Source organism: Haliotis asinina, chromosome 7 (assembly GCF_037392515.1).
Source record: "Haliotis asinina isolate JCU_RB_2024 chromosome 7, JCU_Hal_asi_v2, whole genome shotgun sequence".
NCBI lineage: Eukaryota > Metazoa > Mollusca > Gastropoda > Lepetellida > Haliotidae > Haliotis > Haliotis asinina.
The window spans coordinates 1,962,191-1,989,691 of record NC_090286.1 but is presented as its reverse complement, the minus strand read 5'-3'; the positions used below and the strand labels follow the sequence as shown (position 1 = coordinate 1,989,691).

General features: G+C 41.9%; 1 protein-coding gene across 1 annotated transcript in view; it reads right to left on the bottom strand.

Moving 5' to 3' along the window:
- Window positions 1-27,501, bottom strand: part of LOC137291174 (uncharacterized) — a 53,387-nt gene that overhangs the window by 13,578 nt on the left and 12,308 nt on the right. The window contains exons 3-16 of the mRNA XM_067822466.1: window positions 25,218-25,424; window positions 24,197-24,427; window positions 23,512-23,646; window positions 22,221-22,367; window positions 21,973-22,122; window positions 5,141-5,290; window positions 4,601-4,747; window positions 3,087-3,236; window positions 2,703-2,852; window positions 2,392-2,529; window positions 1,436-1,573; window positions 1,032-1,185; window positions 710-798; window positions 259-449 (exon numbers count right to left, since the gene is read on the bottom strand). Of these exons, the coding sequence (XP_067678567.1) occupies window positions 259-449; window positions 710-798; window positions 1,032-1,185; window positions 1,436-1,573; window positions 2,392-2,529; window positions 2,703-2,852; window positions 3,087-3,236; window positions 4,601-4,747; window positions 5,141-5,290; window positions 21,973-22,122; window positions 22,221-22,367; window positions 23,512-23,646; window positions 24,197-24,427; window positions 25,218-25,424 (2,177 nt within the window). The remainder of the gene's footprint in view (window positions 1-258; window positions 450-709; window positions 799-1,031; window positions 1,186-1,435; window positions 1,574-2,391; window positions 2,530-2,702; window positions 2,853-3,086; window positions 3,237-4,600; window positions 4,748-5,140; window positions 5,291-21,972; window positions 22,123-22,220; window positions 22,368-23,511; window positions 23,647-24,196; window positions 24,428-25,217; window positions 25,425-27,501) is intronic.

Here is a 27,501-nt window from a genome sequence, read left to right as displayed (position 1 = left end):
ATATCATCCCAAGATTAACAGAATTAAACGAATATTAGTGACTGAAAAAGAGACGTAGCTTAATAAACCCTGGTGGCTGATAAGTGTAAAATTGCAAGAAAATATAGTTATGGAAACAACGATTCGGCTCCCATACTGCCATTGGATGCAAGTGGTTTCTGACAAACAATGCATGAGATCCTAATACGAAACTACGCAAGGTGACACTGCGTAACATTCTCCAAAAGAACCAGCCGCAATCATGTTAGGATGGCACACCTGGTACTCCTTCTCAAACCCTTGTTTTGTAGAATGCATATCTCTGATCCTGTCCCCTAGCTTGTCCACGTCCACCTCCGTACTGATGGCTGGTCCAGTGTTGTAGTATGTTCTAGCTGTGTTCTCCCCAGAACCATCAGCTTCACGTTCCGTCTCCTCCTCCTCCTCATAACCAGCATTCACACTTGGTCCTACTGCTGGAGAAACACATCACATAGACCTGGGTTCAGTGAAAACAACCGCTTGTCTTTTGGTGCTTGTAAAATAGTTTCACACAAATATAAACTATATGATTACGTAACAAAACTCATTTGTACACAATCTCTGATAAAACCTGGCTTCACTGCAGAATGATGTCTCTGGAAGACCTACAGCAGTTCAACATCTCGCTATCTAAACATGGGCGCTGATTCCTAAATGTTGAATGTTGACTGAATGATCTTTATCTTACCATGCAACTCTTGTTCTTGTGGTTCAAAGGCAGACACGTCCTCATACACAGAATTATCAGTTCTCTTCTTGTTGGCATTTCTTTTTCTCCTTGAACAATGCAAGAAAGTCAGATATTTCGTCATGTTTTGTCAAAGAAGACACCCTGTTGATGACAGCTGAATTCATAATTTATGCACGTTACGTAACCTTAATGTTCGACTGAGGAAACAAACAAATTTTTTTACGATTTGTCTATTTAATATCGTATACCCAGACTAAACTGGCGCTGGATGGAAGATCGATATTCCTAAATATCGTCGATAGGAATAACGTGAATGAACCTGTAGAAGAAAACTGCAAGAACAGTGACAACAGCAACTACAGCTACGGCAAGAACTCCCCCAACCGCACCACCAACGACAGGGCCATTTCTGGACGATGGCGATGAGGATTGTCTTTGGACTGAAAATATAAACAAAACGGTAAGTATGTAAACTTGATAAGTTGAACATGCTTTGTCGTTGTGTAGTTTACAGTGAATCAGCCTCATGTGGGAGAAACGCGCAGGGGTACACGGCAATTAATGTGACTTGGCTGTGAGTATTTGACAGCGATATGTCCTGGTTTTATTTTGACGGAATACCAAAGTGAATGCTGTGCAAACGTCCAAGTTAACCAGTCAGAGTGCATATAGACCTATGTTGACAGGAGACAGTTGCCATCATTTAACACCACGTAATCTAACTTTGACGACAGGTGTCGTTGACCCAGCCTGGACTGCAGCCCTTGAGACAGGTTCCATTGACATGGTGACAAGGTTCATCGTCCACACAATGTCCACACGTGGAGGAACAGTTAATACCAAAAGTCCGTGGCTGACATTCTGCAATTCAATTGTTTTAATATATTCTCTTTGAAGAATGTAAGAAAACGGATAACGAAAGTCACTGCCTGCAGTACACTGTATATATCAGTTTTGATAATCCTGTGGTCGCAGTATCTAATCCTGTGCACTGTTATTGTTCATGGAATTTGATGTTTCTCGACTGTAATCTTGATTCAGACCTTTCTGTGTGTTTATCTTGTCATGACTCACCTGTTGAAGACATTACTGTTAAGTAATGGGGTCGCGTGAAAACGGACGTATGAGTGAGTGAGTTTAGTTTTACGTCCCACTCAGCAATATTCCAGCTATATGGTGGCGGTCTTTAAATAATCGAGTCTGGACCATACAATCCAGTGGTCAAAACAACATGAGCATCGATTGGCGCAATTGGGAACCAATGACGTGTGTCAAGCAAGTCAGCGAGCCTGACCACCCGATCCCGTTAGTCGCCTCTTACGACAAGCATAGTCACCTTTTATGGCAAGCATGGGTTGCTGAAGGCCTATTCTACCCCGGGACATTCACGGGTCCGGACGTATGAAGTCATATGGTTTTCAGCTATGACGTCATTATGCAAATACATCTGTCACATTAGACTTTACTTGACTCGCAGAAAGGTGAGAGTTATCACACTGTAGGCGGTTTATATTAATTTATGTCGGAAAGTAATCAACAGAATTCTACACTCACGTCAGTGAAATATCATTTACATGTTTCGCTCGTTTGATACCGAATCATTAACTCGTTCAGTAAACATGAAATTCCACCGAAGGGCGTTTAGTATCCTGTATTTATTCAACACCAGGTAATCTAACCTTGACGACAGGTGTCGTTGACCCAGCCTGGACTGCAGCCCTTGATACAGGTTCCAGTGACATGGTGACAAGGGTCATCGTCCACACAATGTCCACACGTGAATGAGCAGTTATCACCAAACGTCCGTGACTGACATTCTGCAGGTAAATGTACATTGACAGGGCGCACGTAGCATTTGCTTCAAAATGTTTTATTAGTTTGAGAGAAGACTTGCTAGGTCCTTCGCATGCACATTGAAATGGAATGTTTAGCATTTGATTTCGATGTTGATGGTCGTTACCGACACAGTTTGCACGAGAACATGGCATACCCAACATACAGTCCACTCCCTCCCATCCTGGCTGACACCCTCCACCACACTGCCCTGTATCCCGGGGACATGTGCCCGACACTTCCTTACACTTCCGGAAACTGCAGCTGCTGTGACAACCAGGGCCATAACTCACGTTTAGTGTACACTCTAAGATAAGTATCGGGACTAACACTGCAATTATTCAAAGTTATTGCGCGCGTAATGATTAATCTCACTCTGTTGAGTCGGCATATACATGGATGATACTGTAATGGTAGAAATGTTTTTATTCAGTTATCCATGAATAGTTTGACACTGACATTGGAGCCTGACACGATCGCAATAATAGCACCAGACTTCCATATTTCACTTTAAAACATCATACGTGATATTCTGCGATACCTGATGTACAGTCCACTCCCTCCCATCCTGGCTGGCATCCTCCATCACATCGACCTGTATCTCGGGGACACGTGCCCATGACGTCCTTACACTTCCTGGCACTGCAGTTACCATGACAACCGGGGCCATAGTTCACGTTTAGTGTACACTCTGTAAGATAAGAATAACGACACACACTGCAATTCTTGCCAGTACTCACATCGTGGGAACAACACAAAGGCCACGAACCTTAGAGAACTGCAAGTTGACCATGGTAAAGGTAGACCTGCACATTTCACGTGTGTGTCACACACTAGTACTGCTGTGATGATTAATGTCAAAATGTCGACAAATGCATGAAAGACATTGTCATAATCGAAATAATTTTATTCAGTAATCAATAAACAGTCAAGGCATTGGCTCCTGACATGCTCGGTATTATTGACACCCGACGTTCATGTCGCACTTAAAAGCATCACATGTGACATTGTAACATACCTAATGTGCAGTCCACTCCCTCCCATCCTGGCTGACACCCTCCATCACATCGATCTGTATCCTGGGGACAGGTGCCCATGACGTCCTTACACTTCCTGGCACTGCAGTTACCATGACAACCGGGGCCATAATTCACGTTTAGTGTACACTCTGTAAGATAGGCATAACGACACACACTACATTTCTTGCCAGTACTGACCGCATGGAAAAATACATAACTGCTACCCATATGAAAAGAAAGCTTAGGTGTTTCAGCGAGATTTCTTGTTCTATGTATGTGGTAGTAATTACAGATGCTTTTTCTGTTCTTTGTTTGACGCTCACACAACGATATTCCACCTATGAGACCTACTCTAGGCTTGCACCTCCATGACATCTGCCTGTATCCCGGGGACAGGGTCTCCCTGCTTCCTTACACTTCCGGGAACTGTAGTTTTTAACACACCTAGCTCCATATTCCGTACCATCGACACATTCTGCAGGAATGTTCAAAGATATTATGTCATTTCACTGTATTTTCTCACCCGTATTGTTCAATGTCTCGTTGGTTCATGTTTATGATTATGAACGTCCGAGTACTGTATGTTTCAGTATTCCCGACTCTGTATTTCACTCCTTTAAACTATTCAGCAGGAATATTCAGATAAAAACACGTTTTCACCTATCATGTAGTTCCTAACTCATATTGATCACTCTTAGTTCATGTGGTCTAACTGTTAGTTTCATTCTTAGTTACACATGTTTCAGAGAGAATCTCGGATGCATATCTCTTTTTGAACACATCATTTTAAAGTGATAGATAGGTGTAACTACAGCCCATGCTTCCTACCTGTAACACAGTCTAAATCCTTCCAGTCGGCATTACAGGTCATGCTTCCTACCTGTAACACAGTGTACATCCTTCCAGCTGGCGCTTCAGGCCATGCTTCCGACCTGTAACACAGTCTACATCCTTCCAGCAGACACTACAGCCCATGGTTCCTACCTGTAACACAGTCTACATCCCTCCAGTCAGCACTACAACACATTATTCCTACCTGTGACACAGTCTACATCCTTCCAGCCGACAATACAGCCGTGGTCACATGCTCCAGTCACGTGGTCACATGTAGATGAGGATGTCCCATTACAATGTCTGCTGGAGCAGTTCTTGTTACACCCGTCTCCGTATGTGTGGGAACACTCTACACACGGAACATTATTACATTATTACAGTAGAATATGACTGATAAACAAGTTTACGATGACAATTCCTCGTTATTGCGCGTGTATATCATACACTATTAGCAGCATTAGGAGGAGAGTTTTATACATGTCGACTTCTTTATTACGAGGAACACAACGTCTCGGAGAATAGCCTTACTACTTCGTCAGGTGAGTGAATGGTATGAGACAGGTAGCATGTATATGTAATTAATGTTTATAGTCAATCACAGAAGACTGAAATCTCAACATACTCTGTGTGGTCGTTACAAATATAGTCACAAGATCAATGCTGTTATTCACTATTACAAAAGTGATTCAGAAACCAATCAGTGTTATGAATGACAATGCACATTAAAGGGAGTCTTCCACACCTGATGTACAGTCCACTCCCTCCCATCCAGACTGACATCCTCCATCACATCGGCCTGTATCCCGGGGACAGGGGCTCCCCGCTTCCTTACACTTCCGGGCAGAGCACGTCCCTCCACAGCCAGGGCCGTACTCAACACTCTCGACACATTCTGTCAAGAATCCCCAAAAGGCCTGTTATGCTTCTTTTTCTCTGTGTTTCTGCTGGCCACGGCAGCCCAGTTTTCCAGGAATGGGAATTTGGCAATTGTCACCTCCAACATCAGTACGTAAGTCCCAAAACTTTCAAAGTCAATTTACACTTACCAGGAGTTTGCAAGATAGTATTCATGTTATTTTCATTTTTGCTAACATTTCTTACAATCGCCAGTAGGTGAAGGGATGGTGTAAGTCCAACTAGGGTCTTAAGTCCCCATGGTCATGGTCCCAGCATGATGTTCTAGCCTCAGTTGTTGGCGATATATAGCCTTTTCATAGTGTATGGTCCAAACAGTACTGCTGGCTTTAACTTTCCTGACTAGTTTTAATTGTCATTGTGACATTCTAGTTCTTTTACTGTCCTTTCACGACAGATTTCTGTTATCCACGTGTTCTATTCCAATGTTAAATCTGTTCTCGTCACGATATGGCTAAAATATTGCTGATATGACGCCAAATAGGTATTCACTCACCCCTCAAAAGTCCAGATAATTTTTCTCACAGTCGATCACGGTCTGTTGAGGAAAACGGGTCACTAGGTTTCGGTCCTAGTCCACTTACGCGTCCTCCCGGCCTGTCGTGTTCTGTCGCTCTCACGTTGCTCGCGTTACGATCAAGGTTTTGACTCACGTTGACGCGGTCTGACAAGACTTTCTACGAATGAAACGTGGACAGCTTTGAAGCACGTAAGACTTTGCGTGCAATAGCAGCCATTGTATCCTCAGAGACAAGAGAAGCATAAACCCCCAAGGTTTTGTGTCTGTGTAATTGCTGGGGCACACATTCAGTCTTCTACAAGAAGGCCAACATCAGCTGCAGATTAGGAATGCCAGAGAAAGCGAAGTGCCGTATCTCGCCTTTCCTGTGTGCGACATGATAGCACGGGACGCATCCGGCTACCATACAAACCAGCTTGTCATGAGAACATGTACAAAACGGACAGGTCAAACAACCTGGACAAAAAAACAAAAAAACATGGCCGAATGTGACAAACCTTGAATGCACCATGAGATACTGTGAAATACATATGCCTGCCGTCCCACAACCAACACACTACGGGACCGTCTAGAAGATTTTGTTACGGTCTGTTACGTACCGTCACATTTTTTTGCGGAAAAGTCCACTATGTTTCTCACTAGCACTGTCACAGCCGTGGCAAAGTTTTTAACAGTTGCACAGCATCCACAGCAATTCAGACGTTGTATCACGTTCACGACCTGGCCGCCGGGAACAGTGTAACCCTAGATCAATCATTACTTTACAACTAGGCCAGCGGAAGTGGTAACAGTGTGATGGGTTCTCCTACCATTGTTTATCAGCTTCCCTCCTGTCATACATCTCCACGCCATCGTGAGAATGAATAGCAAAGACATCAAAAGTGAAATATTCACTGGAAGCATGGATCACAGAATATCTGGGAGCAGACAAGGATCTACTCCCAGTCGGTAGCACGGGGTCTCGCACAGGTTTTATGATGAATTAAGTGTCAGCGAGTAGGAAAGTATGGAAATTCCAAATTTTGGTATTTGTTTGTTAATAAGCAGCCAAAGAAACAGTATATTTCTGTAAATGCCCACCAGAAATGCCTCAATCAGGTTGTTAACCATGAAACCATGACCAGAGTTTATGTATACAGAAGTTGCTTACAGTCAGGAACATGGTCAACTCAAGGAATACTCACAGCAACGTATCACTCTCTATCATTATGTGACATAAATAGAACTCGTCACCACAGCACAGAAACCAGACTGAATATATTCAGGGAGAGATTTCTTTAGACGTGAAATGTAAAATAACAGTGTAAACTGTGATATGGGATCTGCGAGATCAGTGTTTATCAATTAAGCAATACTTTGTTCAGCATGAGGGCATGAGGTAAATACAGACATTACTATTTACAAGTGTGGCAGTAGCAAAATACAATTTCACATTGCTGAACAAATAGGTTTTTCGTCGAGACTCGTGATAAATAAACAGGAATAGTCATGTTACTTGTTCCGTAATGTTCGTTAATTATCCTTCAAAAAGTATACAAAACTGCATTAGTATTGTTATTTCTCGTCACAGTGGCGGGACTACAGAGCTGCTTATTGTCCGGGAAACGCAGCATGTTAAACGTCATCAATAAAAGCCGAAAGAAAAAGTGTTAAAGGTTATTAGAGTAGTCCTGAAATGGGAGATCTGAAATCATACCGTCTTTGTTTTAATGGCAAACCGTTACAGCATCACATGTTACACCTTCATCAGCATGACACCATCTAGTCTGCATGTATTCATCTGTTGGTCATTGTTCACTCACTCACCGACAGAGCAGTTGGTTCCCTTCCGGCCTGCCAGACATCCACCTGGAGGACAAACCCCCGTGGTGTAGTTACACACGCCGTGTTTACAGTGGCAGTAGTTCTCACAGTCAGCACCAAAGGTACCAGGATCACACACTGTCAAGAAAACAGCAAAAAATAAGAAACTGTGTCAAGGTCATCGAGCAGCCGGGTAGTGATTTCAGTCTGTACCCCAAGATAACATTTGCATTGAATTAATCATGAACAAAAACAATGATCAGTGAGTGAGTTAATATTCAGCAATGAAAACGAAAATAAGGAGCATTAAAATTAGTGTCGAAAGTTAAAACTGATATCGTCATATGGACAATACGGTATAAAAAGAAAGGTTTTACATGTGCAGTAAATACAAGTACTTGAATAACCAGTCACCAAAGGACTATCAAAACTAAACTCTCTCAAAAAAGAAACGCAACCCTTGTATTCAGATTTTCAAAATAGGTTTTATGTATGTTATATTTTACCAAACTAACATTTATGGAAATGTATTCAAATACTTCACATTATTAATGAGGATTATCGTCCAAACAACCCCATTTTCACACAGACGTGTAGTTTAATGATTATTTCGGGAAAAACGCATGAAATGGCATTTCTGACTTTGCACAAAAAGACAAATGCACGTGCAATACATGAAAATGGCAGTTGATGTAAGGGAGTATAAAAGCTCGTGTGATTTCGTATCTTATTCATTGACTTGTCGCCTAGAAGCAGCGTTAAAAATGCCCCGATTGAGCAATGCTGACAGAAATATCGCCATTGGTCGTCTTCAAGCTGGCGAAAGTTTTGGAACTGTTGCACGTCACTTTAACGTTCATAAAACAACGATATCTCGACTTTGGAACCGCTACACTAACGTTAATTCGACAAACGACCGCCCCAGAAGTGGTAGACCAAGAATCACGACCCACGCTCAAGATCGGTACATCCGGGTCCATCATCTACGCAATCGTCATGCCCTACCAACGGTGACAGCCACACAGATACCCGGATTGAGGAGGGTGTCAGCTCAAACAGTCAGGAACCGTCTGAAGAAAGTGGGTTTACGTGCTCGTAGACCAGTTCTTCGACCTCTACTGCGCCCCATACATCGACGCCAACGACTCAGATGGTGCCGAAACGTAGAGATATGGACCTTACAAAACTGGAGGCGCATCTGGTTTTCAGATGAATCCCGTTTCCTTTTGCAACGTCACGACGGAAGACAGCGTGTGTATAGGAGACGTCAAGAACGTTTTGCGCCTGTCTGCATAAGACAAGTGGACAGGTTTGACGGAGGTAGCATAATGGTATGGGGGGGACATCTCCTATAACCAGAAATCGAACTTAGTGATCGTTCAAGGCAACCTGACAGCACAGCGCTATATCAACCACGTGTTGCAGCCTCACCTTCTCCAAGTTATTGATCGACAGAGACAGATTTTTCAACATGACAACGCCCGGCCTCATACCGCACATGCAACAGTGAACGTTCTGCAGAATTCTAACGTAAATGTGCTGCCATGGCCATCTAAATCTCCCGATCTCAACCCGATCGAACACCTATGGGACACCCTCGATCGACGCATACGTCAACGTCAGCCTGCGCTGCAGACGCTACAACAGCTCTCTGTTGCATTGCAGGAGGAGTGGAGAGCTATTCCACAAGAAAACATCCGCCGACTTTTTCGTTCCTGTCCAAGGAGATGCCGTGCAGTGATTGAAGCTCGTGGGGCCCATACGAGATACTAAGGAAAACGCCCCCTGGTGACAAACTGGGGTCTATGAAATGGCATTTGAATTGAACATTTCAAACATGATTATATCAGTTATCAGTTTGCCAAATATCAGACCTGAGTCTTCACAAATAAAAAAGCTGTGTTGTCCCAAATCTTAGAAATAAAACTGTCAAAACACGAGGGTTGCGTTTCTTTTTTGAGAGAGTTTATTTTGGACAGTACAATGTACATACAGGCTATAGATCGCCAACAACAGAAGGTAGATCGCACACTAGGGACCATGGGGACTTACAGTACCCTTGCTACCTGCATGGTCCCTAGTTGGATTCTCACCATCCCCTCAGCCGCTGGCGATTGTAAGAAATTTCAGCCAAAATTAAAATAACAGAAATACTACACTTAAAAGTCATGGAAAGTATAAATTTAATTTCAAAATTTTGGGACTTACGTAGCCTCTCAGGAGGACAATAATTTTACAATACTTCAACCCCCTTTGAGGGTACAGAAACTAATGATCAATGTTCCTAATCTATACTACCAACCATTAAAATACAACTATCTACAGAACATATCAATTATAATTCAACAAGGAAATCAATTTCCCTTAAAAATCCAATAATTAAATGGGTATTGACTGTGTTAAAAAGATCCGAAGGTGTTTTTACATTGAAATATTTATAATTCAACACAGTCAAGGGATGCAAAATGGAGGATCTTCACTTTTCAACAGGTATGCATGTGTATACCTTGTATGACCAATACGACATCGTCGTAGTATGACCTCTTCAAATCTGGACTGACAACCCAAGTGGGTATAATCAATGTAAGGTTTTATTTCATGTAATTTATTGATACCCACTTTGGTGTCCCACTTCTTCTGCATCAGATCACAGATATAAGATCTAATGATGGCTTTGTAATCAGAGTATGGAGTAAGAAGTGGTGTCACAGATTTGTTGAGTGCTGCTTTTGCAGCAAGATCGACCATCACATTCCCAAAAATACCTACAAGACTGGGTAACCAACAAAAGACGATGTCGTATTGGCCAGTAGCAAGAGTATTATACAGTTCAGTAATTTCTATTAAAAGTGGATGTTTACAAGAAACATTTTTAATAGCCTGAAGGCAAGAAAGAGAGTCGGAATATATTATATACTGTTTATGTTTAGGGTGTCTTTGAATATATTTAAGAGCTGTTAATATGGCTTTAGCTTCTGCTGTAAAAATAGAACTATTATCAGGTAATCTAGAAGATATTGTTCTGGATCCAATGACAGTGGCACAAGCCACTGCGCCACCATCCTTGGACCCATCTCTAAATAAGGATTTATAATTACTATATTTATGTTTTAATTGATTATATTCTTGTTTATATTGTAATTCATTTGTTTCTGATTTTTTAAATGTAGTTAATGTTAGGTCGACCTGTGGCCTGACCAACTGCCAAGGAGGAGAAGAAAGAAGACGGGAGGGAGCTATATGATCCAGCTCAATGCCGGCAGCAGAAATAAGTGGTTTTATTCTTAAACCAAGAGGCGGAACAAGGGAAGATTTCTTATTGTATGCATCCTCATAGAGAGATATATTGAAGACACAGTCATATGCAGGGTTTGACTCATTGGTACATAGTTTTGTGATATACTGTAAAACTAATTTTATACGTCGCTGCTCAAGAGATGGCTCATCAGCCTCGACATAAAGGCTGTCAACAGGTGAAGTTCTGAAAGATCCAAGACAAAGTCTTAGACCTTGGTGATGGACAGAATCTAAAAGTTTTAGGCTGCTTTTGCAGGCTCCGCCATAAACGATGAAGCCATAATCAAGTTAGACCGTATCGATGACCTATATAAGTGAACGAGGGTAGTCTGATCCCCTCCCCACTTTGAGTTTGGAACAACCTTTAACAAATCCAGTGCTTTCAGGCATTTAGCTTTAAGATATTTAATATGAGGCAAGAAGGTTAAGTGAGAATCAGATATTAGACCCGGGAATTTTGCCTCCTTCACAACATTGATAGGAGTGCCGTTTAAATATAGTTCAGGGTCTTTATGCGGTTTATATTACCTACAAAAGTGTACACAATTAGTTTTCGACTTCGAGAATTTAAAACCATTCTCAAGACACCATTTATTTATTTTATTTAAACACAACTGCAGTTGTCGTTCAATAGTATTCATGTTTTTACCACGACAGGAAATATTAAAATCATCCACAAAAAGTGATCTATCAATCGAATCATTTAAAACCTTCGATAAACTGTTGCTTTAATACTAAATAAAGTGGCGGACAAAATACTGCCTTGTGGGACACCCTGATCCTGATTATAATGATCAGACAGGGTAGAACCCACTCGGACTTGAAATTGCCTGTCTTTTAAAACCTCTGATATAAAAAGAGGCAAACGGCCTCTCAAACCAAACTCATGTAAATTCTTTAAAATGCCATGCTTCCAGTTCGTATCACAAGCTTTCTCAAGATCAAAGAAAATTGATACAGCATGTTGTTTATTTACTATAGCATTGTTCACGAAGGATTCCAAACGTACCAAATGATCAATGGTACTACGATTTTTGCTGAAACCACATTGAATATTTGTTATTAGGTTATTGGTTTCATGATACCAAACTAATCTGTTATTCACCATACGCTCCATGGTTTTGCAGACACAGCTAGTAAGCGATATCGGTCTGTAATTTGATGGATCTGTATGATCCTTACCAGGTTCTGGTATTGGAACAACAATGGCATTACGCCATGAAGGTGGGAAACACTTCATTGTAATCTTCACCATTATTTGATTCAAAATTAAGGTTTTTCTTTTCCTGTAACTTCTGGTATCTCTGAAATTCAGGAACATAATTTTCTGATGAAGAATTTTTGGCAAGCGTTTTGCTACGTTTATTGGCAATTTGAGATGAGTCAGTAATCAAACTATCACCATCTTTAAGATGGCGAACAGCAGATTTCGAACCTTTGCCTTTTATTCTCTGAACCATGTTCCATACCTTGGACACTGGTGTGCGTGAATTAATCCTGGAGACATACTTCCTCCAGGCTCTTTTCCTCGCTTTTCTAGCCTGTTTACAGTCTGTATTAAACCACGGCTTCCGTACATGTGGATTTGTAGAGGATTGTGGTATACACACTGCAGCTATCTCATTTAAAACGTCAGAAAAACGCTGAATTTTATCACGTATTTGAGTGAAACGTGAAGGTTGGAGTTTAGATGAGCACAATGATTTAAATAAGGACCAATCTGCCTTAGAAAAATTCCACCTTGTGTAAGATGGAGCTTCAGATGGGGAAATTTCTGATAAAATAGTTGGAAAGTGGTCACTTCCACAGAGGTCATTGTGGACTGTCCAATCAAATTCATCAAGTAGATTAGAGTCTGCAAGAGACAAATCCAGAGAAGAGTAGGTGCCGGTTGCAGGATGCAGATATGTATTTGAGTCATCATTGTATATACAGAGTTCATTATTGGATATCAAATCTTCCAGTATTTTACCTTTACTGTTAGTATTTGTACTACCCCAGAGTGGGTTGTGGCCATTCAAATCACCCATTATAAGGCACGGTTTCGGAAGTTGATCATAGAGAGATTGTAGATCAGATAGTTGGAGTGCTGAAGAAGGCGGAATGTACAAAGAGCTTAATGTAAGTGCAACGTGAAGAGTAAGTCGCACTGCAACGGCTTGGAGATTAGTTGTAAGAGTTACAGGGCTATGAATAACGTCTTGTTTGACAAGTATTGACGATCCCCCAGTGGCTCTGTCACCCGGAGGTGAAAAATAATGATACGCATCATATTGACGTAGCTTAAAAAGATCTGTTTGTTTCAGATGCGTTTCCTGCAGACATATTGCTCGTGGTGCAAAATCTTGGACCAATAGCTGCAATTCATTAAAATTGGTGCTTACCCCTCTGCAATTCCACTGTACTATATTTGGTGAATGATTCATCACTTTGGTGCATTTACTGGTGATCTACCACGCCTTGATCTAGAAGGCGATAAATTCCCTGTCCGGTGATGGATAAGTTCAGACGTGTCCATATCTTCGAGGGACCCAAACTTATTAAAAAGCTGAATCTCATCTTTTGAACCCTTAGCGACTTTATCGCTTTGGTTGATTCTAGTAAGTTTTTGGTTTCCTTTCACAGTTTGTGTGACTTGATTTCCAGGTACAGCTTTTGACTGACACGAATCTGATTTGAATTTGGAATGAGCATTTCGACCAGAGGACTTTCTATTATCTAGCTGAGTCTTTGGACAAAGAATCCTGTGACAAAGGCATAGGTCGAGGCTGAGATGGCGTCATGGCTGCAGTCTGAGTAGCAGAATCTCCTCGTGGTAATAATTCTTGATTTGTGATCGGTTCAGGAGAAGTAGATTTTATCCATGTCAGCTCTGTCTGACATTCAACTGAGAGTGTGGTCGTGGGTGGTCTTTTACTAACAGAAGCATAAGAGTCATTTGGGTAAACAGAGAGAACAAGCTTCTTAGCTTCAGCATAGCTGATATTTTAAGAATGTTTTATTTTATTTACTTCCATTTCCCTCTTCCATATCGGACAATCTTTTGATGAGGAGGAATGCTTTCCTGAACAGTTGACACATTTTTCAGAGGTATTTGTACAGTCTTCTGTAACATGAGATTGCTCCCCACAATGAGCACAAGTAATACGGTTGGAGCAAGAATTTATCCCATGACCAAATTTCTGGCATTTAAAGCACCTTAGTGGATTTGGTATATACACTTCAACTGGAAGATTGCAATACCCAGCTTTGATTGACTTTGGTGCCGTTGGAGAGACAAATGCCAATAAATATGTGTTTGTGAGAACTACTTCAGAATTTTGACGCTTCGTAAAACGTTTCACATGCGTGACCCCTTGATCTTTCAGTTCAACCATGATGTCAAGCTCCGTCATGTCCTCTAAAAGATGATCTCGATCCCTGACAATGCCTTTACTTGAATTCAGTGTAAGATGGGTTGACACTAAAACAGGGCATCCAGCCAACGTATCAACTGACAGCCGGTTGGTTGCTTGTTGTCGTTTACTACGAGTAACGACCCAGATCTCAGTCTCCTGATATTTTTCACGTCTCCTGCAATACCATACACTGCTTTGGAAACAGCAAACGGATTGAGTTTATTTGTTTTTTTATCCACAGATTCTATTACTAGAAATCTCGGCCAATAGTCTACCAGTTTCAATGGCCGATAACTGTCATTTGTGCTTTGGTCATTATCGAGCTGACTTTTTTTTTTCTCAGGGGGATTTCAGGTTCCATGTTAATGTATATAAGATTCATCATCCCAGCTCGCCACCCACCACCGAGTATCATAAAGACAATGCTATCTACAAGTGGATCTCCGGCCTGCAGCACCAAGGATACCCGGATGATATACTCCAGCAGAAGGATTAAACAAGTAATCAGTCTACCAGATTGGCCCATGAGCCATCGCCTTCTGGCACCAGCATCTAGGCAAATTTTATCAAATTTGAAAATTCATATATCATACATTATATACTTAAAACCAATTATGTCAACATTGTGTCCAAGCCAAATAGTTATTGAGCAATTTACTGCTCAGGGCTCGGCATGACCAGCCGATTGGTTGAACCGGGCCCATTCAACCACCCGCCTAGGTGAAGTAAGGGTCGAAGGGGTGTGTTGAGCAAAGGAAGCACGGATACTGGCTCCCAGTGCCCTCAACCCCCAGATTCCCGTCCTCCACCGACACAGGGCCGCAACCCTCGGCAAACGGGTTGGTGGACCAAATATCCCCCCGGGTCCACTACGGGGGCGTCGACGAGCTCTTAGCATTGGCCAGCACCCACCACGAGGAGGTGGCTCGCCACGGGTGCCAAATGATGTCTCAGCATGTATGGTTATTGTTGCATACACTGATTGTCAAAGTTAATCTTACCTGTCGGACATGTCAGGCCTGACTAACCCGTGTCACAATCTTCAAGGTCACAGCCGTAGGTGGCAGTGCATTTGTCAAAAGGAGAGTGACACTGGTAACCGTATTGATAACCGTATGTTCCTTCAGGGCAGATACCTGTAACGTGACACACGTGTTATATGTCTGTAACATGATATAAGTGGTTGAAATGTCACCATCACTGGATGGAGTATGTAAAGTGAGGATGGCTGTCATACACTAGATACATTACAGAGGATGGGCACCTGTTGATAGTCGTGTGTACTACACTCATGGTCGCTGCAACACACCGTTATATCAGAGACAGACAGTGGCAATTGTTGGTCATATGTATGCTATCGTGACTGCTGCTTGTAGAAGAGCGACACTACGTGACATCAACACATCGAGTATCATTGCGTCTCTCAAATATCTAATAGTGGGACTGGTTTTGTGCAGTGTCGCGCCAAGTGATGTCCACCCTGATATTTATCTCCCTTCACAATACTAAGGTAGCAATGGCTGAAGTTACGATAGCGAGAAATGGCAACTTTATGTCACAGGTGTAGACAATATCAATATAACAATTGGATTTTCGTTGGATTATGTTTTCTAGAGACAAAATTTCAGTCCATTCCTGGTAACACGCCCGTCACGACTCAGTCAACAATGTCAGTATGGGACGTAACCACCATTTGCCTTGACTGAGGCATGGCTGCTTCGATGTACCTAACACAGTAAGTGTGTTAAAAGGGGTGTTGGTCTAGATCTCGAGCAAAGATTGGTCGTACACTACGTTGTTATGTTGTCGAAAATGCATTACATTCATGTATTACATATCACTGATTTCAGCACGTGGGCAAGATGTGACTTGCTGCACTATAGCGTCTCAGTATTTGCAGAAAGGCACGACATGATCTCAACATGATCTCAGTTGTAACCGATAACGACGCCAGAAACCCCTCCTCGTCACCATCAAAGCTGATCAGATAAAACATGCTCAGTCTCATCTCCTCCATTTGTGATGAGTGATCCTAAACTTGTTTCAGAAAACATCCCATCTTCTTCTAGTATACTCAGGTACATTTACATATTCCATACCAATCTGATATGGATGTCGTGTAGTAAGTAATGAACATTATTGTCAAACTATGTATAGAACGTCTCTACAGAGAAGATTTTGTGCTGCGATGAACATTATAAGATCTGCAGGGCTACATTGCTTTCCCAAGTTCCTCTTTGCAGCCTGTCCATGGCGCGTTAACGTTGATTTATCAAATAAAAATGCGTTAATCAAGTAGCCAAAGTCATCATATTCTGTTCACAATCGACGTATGACCCTCATATCAAGCAGGCAATGCAATTTGCGAATCACGAGCTTCAAGTCGACAGCTGTAAACAACAAACGCGGCGTCACGCATCCAACCAAAACAAACATGCACAGTAAGTAAAACTAAACAACAGACACGCCAGATAATAACTAGTCTCGATTATTTAAGAAAACAGAGTACTTATCAAAACGGAAGTAAATTCTCGATTAATGGATCACTCTGCACCTGTGGACCACTCTACACCTGTGGATCACTCTACACCTGTCGATCACTCTACACTTGTGGATCACCGTACACCTGTCGATCACTCTACACCTGTAGATCACTCTACTCCAGTGACCAGAGGCCAGGCTCAGGAATACTATATGTATGTCCTGCTTTGCTGGTAGCACACATCTCGTCAACGCGGGCATCAAATAATTTAGCCACATTGCCTAACGAATCAGGAGGTAGATTCATGTAGAGACTTTACCTGACACCATGTCTAGCATGAAGACACAGAGCAGCACCTCGTGCACGGAGACGTCCATGTTGCCGAGTGAACGAAGCAGGAAAATTTGTTGTGTCCTCTGAAACATCACGGGGATGTTATCAGGTGGAGTTCTAAGTGGACACACTCCATACAACACAAACAGTAAGCTGAACATATTCTTGGCCTGCCATTATATATGTGTCGAAAACGCTGATTTATCACAACGTTATTCATCCTCGTCCGGATGACGGAGAGGTATTTGATGGGTTTGTGTTTCAGTGACGGATGGGGCCAGTTTGTTTTGTGTAAAGCTTGGAACGTGAAAAGGAAGTGAGAGTGATTTCATCAGCACATTTTAACCCTTTGTCAGTCACTTTTTGTGATATTAGTATTCCTTAATGCAACTTGGACATTTTCCATAGTTTAGTTTTATTATGTGAAATCCAGATGTTAGGGAAATATACCTACTTTCTCTAAATTTACCTGATACATGGACACATGTTGGGCTTTGACTGCTTGTCTCTATTAGCTCACCCGTGGCCCCATTCCACTGAGGCGTATTGGCCTTGTAATGTTGTTTGTCGTAACTTCTTCAAGTTGTTGTCTGACATTCAGGGAGTCAGTGATCATCTCCCTCATCCGTATAGCTCTATTGCAGCGAATGTGCAGACAGTGTCTGTGGAAATAGGGTCAAGCTTTCAACGCGCGCCGCTTATTTTTAGATTTGAGCAGCTAACACCAGTCATGAAAATTGAGCCGTGTGATCAACATGGGACAGTGAAAGTTTAAAACAAAACGAAACAAGTTAGCTATCATCTACAAACGGAAACAAGTTAGCTATCATCTACAAAAGAGAAACAAGTCAGGTACCATCTACAAAAGGGAAACAAGTTAGCTATCATCTGCAAAAGGGAAACAAGTTAGCTACCATCTGCAAAAGGGAAACAAGTTAGCTACCATCTACAAAAGGGAAACAAGTTAGCTACCATCTACAAAAGGGAAACAAGTTAGCTACCATCTACCCTGCTGATGTAGGTGCCCAGTTATTTGGTTGTCAAAATGCACTAGCTACAAATATAATGCAGCTTTGTTGAGGTTTTTGTCTTAGGTCTTCAGGATCACACAGCTGCTCCTTTTGTTCTCAGGCATCATGGTGTCTGGGGTCAACGAAAACAGTTCAGCTGTGGAAGGAAGATGGTTAGTTCTTCTCTGTTCTCGTCCTCGAATGTATGCTGATTTGACTAAGGTACAAAAGGTCACCTGTCTGCTTGTGTCGTTTAACTCAGATACTGTTTTGTTGTTGTTGTTGTTGTTGTTGTTGTTGTTGTTGTTGTTGTTGTTGTTGTTGTTGCTGCTGCTGGTGGTGGTGTCACAAGGTCCTTTGGAATAGCAGAAATAGAAGTCTCCATATGGCGGTGGCCATTCCTGGAAGACAGCTGTATGTCCTTTACCAGAAGTTACTATCAGCTTCATGTTATTATCCATATATCGTAATAAATCAATAAACTTCAGGATTAGGAGTGAATTAAGAGAGGTATGGATGTGCCCCATAAGTGTTTGAAGTGGCACGTCATCTTTTGTGTCGTTTATTGCTCAAAGTGCGATAAGAAATGTCCGCGGTATTTTCAGAGATAGATTTCTGCCGGTCTGTAAGTGCCCATGAAGAAACTACTGCATTCATCATCAGTATTTGTTCTGAGAAAACATTTAATGTCAGCAAAGTCCAACTGTCGGGGTGACTGGGAGGTCCCCATGGCGGAGTTGTGGGAGAAGAACTTAATTTGTCTGAATGAAGTCCTCATTGAAAACAAAATATAACTACCAGTAAGGAAAAAGATGTATTTATTAAACAAAACGGCTCCCGTTCCATGTAATGTAATGATTAAAAGAACATTTCTACAATCATAAGAAATATATATGTATGTATCCATTATACTGAAAATAAACCTAGGCCCTGCCTACAACTGAGTAGTTTTAGCAAGCATGTACTTGATACGTCTACATAAAAACAACAGAAAAGAACAGCGTAAAATTAAAATGCCTCGCTCCTGATTCTGAGCCTATCAAATATCTGACGTGTATGTAAAGGTGTCATTACGACAGAGCCAGACTCTACTCTTGATACTGTCTCTACATACAACTATCGAGGACCAGTTGGTGTCAGAGACAAACGCAAACCTGAAAGAAATCCATAGTTGACATTTAGGCATGACCTCAACATTGATATTCTGCGTTTAGAAACAATCCTTAACATGTAGGTGTTAAAAAACACAAGTAATTATCCCAGAGTCGTTTCTTCACAATTCCCTTAATAGTCGACACATCATGAATCACATAGCATGCTGTCCATGTACTGTCAGTAAACGTTTGTGGTAATTACTGTATTAATAAATGATCACTAATGGTATTCTGCTCCTAAACAATGTCTTTTGTAGCAAATCTAAACAGTGTTCTTCAACGTAACATCAAACTACTTCTGACAACAAAGCCAATATTTTATAGTTTTATTATCACACATGACATTTGAGTGTCAACATTTGGCCATTATTTCCGGCGTGGGCACTGCTGCCACCCCATCCTTCCTCAGCTGTGTCTTGTGTAGTTTTAGATGTGAGCCTGGCTGTTGGAATATACACCTGAGACACTCAGTGACTCATACATGTCTGGTGACCGTCCGTCCAGTGTGGCATACTGACTTCCCGATATGACATCGTATTCACGATTCTGCGCTGTCTTAGGCGCAGAAAGTTGCAAACCCGCCGCGCTTTCACTTGTGCTGGACTTGTTCTCGCCATTCCTGCAAAAGAAATCTGCCTGGTTGCTTGTGCGTGGTTGTGCATAAATCCGTTCAATGAGTGATATCTTTTAACAATCTGACATACACATAGTAGCACAGATACGTTGAAATGAATGTGTATGACATTGAATGTATGTTTATTATCAGAAAATGTTTTTGAACGAGATAAGAACTCTTATGCTACAGATGACTTTCATGTAGTACTCAAAGTTTGGAGACGAACAATATAAGGATTACTTGTCTTTGGAAAATGTATCCCCCAAAACTGAAATATTCCGTAACTCAATGTTTGTGTGGGACGTATAGGATCTGACTTTATCGATGCACGATCAGAGCATATGCATGGAGACGATGTGCATGAAGTGCCAAGAAAGTTAGTTATACATCTACAGCCATGTGTGCAAGAAAGGATGGAAGCTTTCTCGGCCACTATAGAGAAGACTTTAACGTGTTTGTTTTCCACGTACTACTAGATATTTGAACGATCGTGAGTTTGCTATAAAGGGATGTTATTGCACAACAGAGCATACATTGGTTCATTGTGACTAGACTGTACATTCATGGACGATACTGCACGAACTCACTTTGGCAGACTCGGTGATGCAGGATACCTGCATGGGTGGCCAGCTCGGTGGCAATACCTCAGTGATACAGGCGCCACCAGTTGTTCATGGTCCTTGAAAGACGCTATGTCGCATATAGCAACTCGGCAATGCACTTACTATAGAGTTGATCAGTCTTCAGTTGCCAGCCATGCAGTCATTTTCTAAGATCATTAGACGACAGTGCCATGCACCACATGGATCATATACGTTCGAATTAGCGTGAATTTGTGAAGTTGATCTCGTGGGGCCTTTTTTTTAACATTTCTGGTTCAGACATTTTAGTGGCTGAACACATGCTGCAAGTTGACACTGTGCAGCACTTTGCATCGGGCTTTTGTTCATTCAACATGTCTTCTCTCATTGTCGCCCCTGTCATTTGAAACAAATACAGGTAGATGTATTATTTTAGATTGATACATCTACGCTATTATTTTAGAGTACTAAGCCTCGGAAATTTTGAGTAATATATTAACTTAACAGTGCTCTCTGTGAAACAATTGGTTCTGTATAAAGACACAGCTCCAGAGTTGTTACTGTCTAGTCACACATCTTAAATGCAACATCAATTGCAACATCAATTGTATTTCTTGTACACCGAACACCAGTATTCACATATAACAATGCACTTTACTTCACGTATGTCTTCTTCCTCCATAGACACACCGTGCCCATCACTAAAGCCATGAATACCAGCATTGATAGAGCTCCCAACAAGCCCGCAGACAGATGTGTTATATTGTTGTCATCTAGGATCCCTGTAACAGATAAGATGTGTTATACTCTTGTCATCTAGGATCCCTGTAACAGATAAGATGTGTTATATTGTTGTCATCTGGGGCACCTGTAACAGATGAGAGGTCCTTTATAAACCGTTGTCTGGCTGGAATTGATTTCCTAAATTATGACCCTTTGGTATCCGGAATAGAGTAGCAGACCAAGTTGTGGTTAACAGGCTGGCATGGTTGATGCAAATCATTGTACCCCAAACGCAGCGTCGAACATGATGTTAAAACTCCCAGCTGTCTATTCTAGACTGTTTACATTCTGCAGTCATACAACTGAAATATTGATGATTGTGGCTTCAAGTAACAAACAACTGAAAGAAAACAAATATACATTTGACAGGAAAAGATACAGAACGTCAACAGTTAACATTTAATTCCCCTTATCTTCAAGGATGTACATACTACTTCATAACAACTATAACAAACACAATATTTCTTTGTTAAATGTGAATAATCTCCCATCTTTTAACATGAAGTAACACTAAACGGTTAAGAATAATAATTTCTATCCATGTGCTATTATCTGGTATATCAGGCTACAGCCTGTGCGTATGTTATACTTGTATTTGGGTTTATCTATTTTAGAGTACATGTAATACTTTACGGTTTCATGAGCATGTTCTCAGATTTTCACATTGTTTTTTGTTTCCTACTTTGAGTGCAGTCTTGTCCTTTCCACCCTGACTGACAGCCTGATTCACATCTTCCCGTATCCCGCGGACAGACATCCGCCCCTCCTTCGCACATCCGGGCTCTGCAGTTGCCCACACAGTTAGCTCCGTACTCAACTCCTTGGATACATGCTGAAAAGTATAAAATTGAACTATAAGTAATTGTGGCTTTTAACATATTTCTCTACGTCACAATCACAACACCGCAAACATCAGGAGTGACAACAAACCTTCTGTACAGTCAATACCCTTCCAACCGCCTCTGCAACCATCTTCACACATCCCGCTCACATGATCACAACTGTCTGATGAGGACTCGGCACACTTCCTGTCAGAGCAATATTTGGAACAGCCGTCGCCGTAGGAACGAGGACATTCTGTGAATAAATGACATGCGCTGCTATACTTTAAAGTGTGAACATACTCACTGGTCAATCACATGGGTAGGAACGCGTGTGTGTGATTATAATACAAGAGCTGAAATGAAACAATGACAGGTGTCCAAAACAGCGAAAATCCAGGATGGTGAGACAAACCAGGACCAAGTTTAATTAAGACGCCCAAACACAACAGCCTAGTGCATGTGGAAGACAGACTTCCATTCCAGCTTGTGGCATCTGTGCACTGGCATCTGTGACTGGATTCCAAGGGGCTTGTCGCACAACATATCCGTCATCTGTTTTTGATGGATTTTTTCCGTGTGTTACAGAGCGAGGTCAGTCCTTTACTCCGACAGTGGCCTGGAACCGGTTCCATGAAAAGGGTGCGCAACACTTCTTATGGACTCACCACCTTGTAACCGTCCACTGGCCTTGTTTCTGTCATGGGCGCTCAAGGGTCTGCGCTGTGGTATGGTGAAGAAGTTGTGAGGCTTCAATATTGTCTGTAGCTTCTTTTAAAGGAAATGTGGCCACAAGCTGCATGGGAAGTGTGTCTTCCACAGTACTAGGCTGTTGTGTTTGAGTATGTGAATTAAACATGGTGCATGGAGCTTTTGACAATGTTTCATTTCACTCAAACTCAACGAATGTTAAATCAGTTGCTTTACTGCATGTTATAACATGTCGTTAAAGTGCCCATTAAGCACACACAAAATTGCATTTACCACAGAGCATAAATGACCTCAAGACCTCTAAGTTTACATATGACTATCATATTTTGTTCTAATATTTTTCGTTTATAATTTATTGTATTAGTATACCGAAAGTGTGTCTTACTGAGGGTACAGTCTGTTCCATTCCAGCCTGCTTCACAACCTCCATCACACTTTCCCGTCACACGGTCACAGCTAGAGTTGTCTCCCTTACAATTTCTGCTTGGACAAGTTTTTCTGCAGTTAGCACCATAGTGGCCAAATTCACATACTGAAAGATAAAAGAATATCTGACAACAATGTGACACTTTAAATCGTGAAATTCTTGACTAAATTATATTATTTATGAACAGGCTATTGTAAAGCCAGGATTTGTAGACATTAACGAGGAGATAACTCTTCAGCTGAAACAGTCACCCCACACGGACCTGTATCACACTTTTCTGTTGTCCATCCAGGTAGACACACTTCACTGGGGCAGATGCCGTCCACGTAGTCGCACACCTCGCCGTCACAGTGGCAGTAGTTCTCACAGTCTGCCCCAAAAGTACCACTGCTGCATACTGTAATTTAAAGTAGAAAAGAGACCCCTAGCATACATCAGATAGTATGGGCACTGGCGGCCTTCCTCCAGAGCTACACAGTGTCGATTCTACTCAATCCACCAATGGTACAGATCTAGATCCAATGGAGCACACTTGAGGGTTGCCTTTACAATGTTTCAACATGTTTGTTTGAATATGTTTTAGACTTGTTCTATCCCTAGTGGTATTGCGCATATTTGGTACCGATCGCATTCGTTAAAATCTCCTCCAAACGCACTGGCAATGTTTTGACTACACTTCACCAGGTTTATACTTACATAAAACATACTCAGTCACTGTGTCTGACCCATCTGACCTATCCCACGACCTAATAGCCACCGTGTAATATCGTCATTTTACCCACTTTTACCCACTGCCGCAAAAGTTTTCATGTAATGCATCCCTGGTTCGATCACATTTTCACATCAAGGAGAATACAGATCACTCTGAAGTTTGGCAGTATATTTCAACTAAGGGGCTATGTCCAGTTCATAGTTTAAGCTGATAAGATGTTATCGTTGCTTTTTACCGTCAACCTCGACTTCACAGAAATCCATCATAGGTACGTTGACAGGGCCATTGTTAACAGTGGTTGTGTACAGGACCAGGTAGCGCCCTTCACCAGAACACGTGACTGTCAGAACATCAGGTATGTCTGTTCCGTTTCTGTTCCCTGTCACGTTGTAGCAGTTGACTCCATCAGTTGCGGAGGCGGCAGTGCCAGCTATGTAGATCTGGATACCATTCCGATGAACTTTATCTGGTTAACGATTGTTGCATTACCGATATGTAGGTGAACACAATTATACAGAGCACCTTTGGTGTCGTTCGTATCAGCCTCACAAACACATTATACTTCTTGCACATGTCTGGCCTTGTAAATGTGCATGTGTGTTGTTACAATCAGTAGGATCATTTGATACTCTCTTGCAAATATATAGATATCCTACATAAAAAGGGCTTTTTAACCAAACCATATTATGGGTACATGTGTGCCACATAGTTCACAGCACTACTGAGAGTGATGTATGGACGTTACGGGTGTTATGCTGTGTGTATCCTTAATATAAAACAGTTTGAGTATAACCATAGTGATCTTTGACAGCAACATGGGAAACTCTGTATGAAAAATCTGGGAAAATGTATATGACCTCAGTCACCATGACCATGAGTGGCTGAAAATGTTACATCGCACCGGCAGCATTACAGCCATATAGCGATGAAAATAAGGTGATTAATTTAAAATACCTGTCGACAAAGGACAATGCAATCCAAAATTAAGCCATATGTTTTCTTTGTACTCACAGGGTAGAATAGGCCTTCAGCATACTTGCCATAAAAGGCAACTGTGCTCGTCGTAAGAGGCGACTAACGGGATCGGGTGGTCAGGCTCGTTGACTTGGTTGACTTGTCATCGTTTCCCAGTCATGCTGTTGATCACTAGATTGTCTGATCCAGACTTGATTATTTACAAACTGCCGCCATATAGCTGGAATATTTATGAGTGCGGCGTAAAACTAAACTCAATCACTCACTCACTCTGTACTCACAGTCACTTCTGAAGTATATTGTGACATGACGTATTCGGACCATCTCCCCAAGATCCACCCTCCACCATGCCTCTGTTATAGAGTTGTCTCTCCAGTCTGAATGGAAGCACTGGTTATGGTTGTCAGCGCTGTTGTCGCCATTTACAGCATTGCCAGGATCCCGATGGACTGTATTAGCCGATGTGGGTTTGTTGAGTGCTATATTGCCTGTGTTTAAACACTGATGCATTAAGTCTTGCTTTTAACCATCTGATGAAAAGGTCTGAGACATAGCTAACATATGCCCATAGCTGACAGTCAAAGCAGGTACATTATTACATCGGATAACCGAAGGTGGGTGTTAGGAACTAGAGGCTTATAATCACATTTCTTATCCCACCGGGTACCCATTTTCGGATGGTTGAACAGAGGCAATTTTTAACAAACTCACGTGCCTGAGGTGAGACCATATGTATCACATGTGCTTCATTGCAGTGTAGGGCTAAAGTCACAGAAACTTTAAGAAGTCAAGCTGTCAACACGGTTACCCGTCCAAGACCTGTATCAGCTCAACTGATTTCTGACCTGAGCTCCATGAACAGGACCACACGCCATTACTGTGAGAATTATGCCATGCTCAGATATAATTTCCACACCAATCTAACAAATGAAATCATTTCACCGTGACTTTTTCAAAATAATGACGACTGAATGATTCAGGCGTAAGTTTAGACGTGAAAATGGCCACTTTTAATCTGAGCTGAACCTACTAATCAGTGAATCCTGACTGTAGTAATCATGTCAGTAACTCATAAATGTTTTGTTTGTTGGTTTTCTTTTGTATTGCCGTAGTCAGCAACATTCCTGTAAATAATCGAGTCTGGACCAGACAATTCAGTGTCCAACAGCACGAGCATCGATCTACGGAGTACGATGACATGTGTCAACCAAGCCATCGAGTTTGACCACCCGATCCTGTTAATCGCCTCTTGGGGCAAGCACGGATTGCTGAAATCTTTATTGGTCCAAACGTTTAGAATAAAAAAGATCGCTGTTTGCAATCAGCAAATGTAGCAAGAGTTCCGATGGTCAATATTACTCACCTTTATTGCATGTTAGTCCGGACCAACCTGTGTCACAATCTCCAGGACCACAGCCACTGGTAGCATTACACTTGTCTAAAGGACAGTGACACTGGTAACCACACTCATAGCCGTATGTTCCTTCAGGGCAGGTTCCTGTAACATATACTGAAATGTTCTACTAGAAGCGGGCAGCAAAGACATATTTATGTTCAGTTAAATTATGACATACTTCCTCGTTTTAACAAGAAAATCTACAGTGAGAAGAGTTGCCAGACCTTGAAGGCATGCCATGAGCCAGAAAATGACACTTGTAACCCTGTCTACCACTAGGTCAGCTGCCTGTAGCAGAAGTGTATTTCTTGAAATGTTTTGTTTCTCCAATGCTGTTGAGAGAGGCTAGTGTAAATAAAGGTTTTTAAATATCTACGGAGAAGAGACGTGGAATTCAGCCAGATAGATGTCACAGATAATGAAATCAACAAGTTTCAAGCACCGGGCCTGTGTGTTCCCTGAACACGGTCGATCTCTGGTTGGAATCACCTCATGTCCCTGGACTCTGTAGCTTCCTTTGGTGGTTAGTGTGGTCTTGGTTCTCACTGATGGTGGATTTCTGGTCTCGTGTTTTTGACTCATCCTCTATGCTAACAATCGTCGTCCCTACAGCTTGAAGGCTGCTAATGTATAACTTTCTTTCGGGGTCCTATGGCCGAAATTCACACGAATAAAGAGAATTGGAAAGAAAACAATCTGTTGTTTGGGTGTCGGAAGGCTCCGGCAACGTCTTGGACGCAAGAATCTCAGGGGACCTGGTATATACATCCTCTGGTTTTGGACTGAAGCGGTTGGTGCCTTATGATTGGTAGGTGCATGGTGATCCTGATATGTTTGGACCTTGGCTCGGAGGGTCTTGTTGGCGATATTAGTGATTTTTTTCAGGTAGTTCGGTTGACTGCTGATGGCATCAGGATCGCTCTTGGAGTCTATGTACTGGTCTGTGTGAGTAGGTATGCTCTTAGTCCAAGTTTAATGTTATTAAGGGACAAGTCATGGAAGCAAGGATGTTGGTTGGTTTCTGTCTCCATGGAATGTCTGGTGCAGGGCATATAGTCAGGTGATGTGACGTTTCCACCCAGAGGCTTGTTTCGTTGTCAAGTTGATACCTGCACAACGATACCCGAATCTGTATCGGAACGTCGCATCACCTGACTTGAGAATTTGAT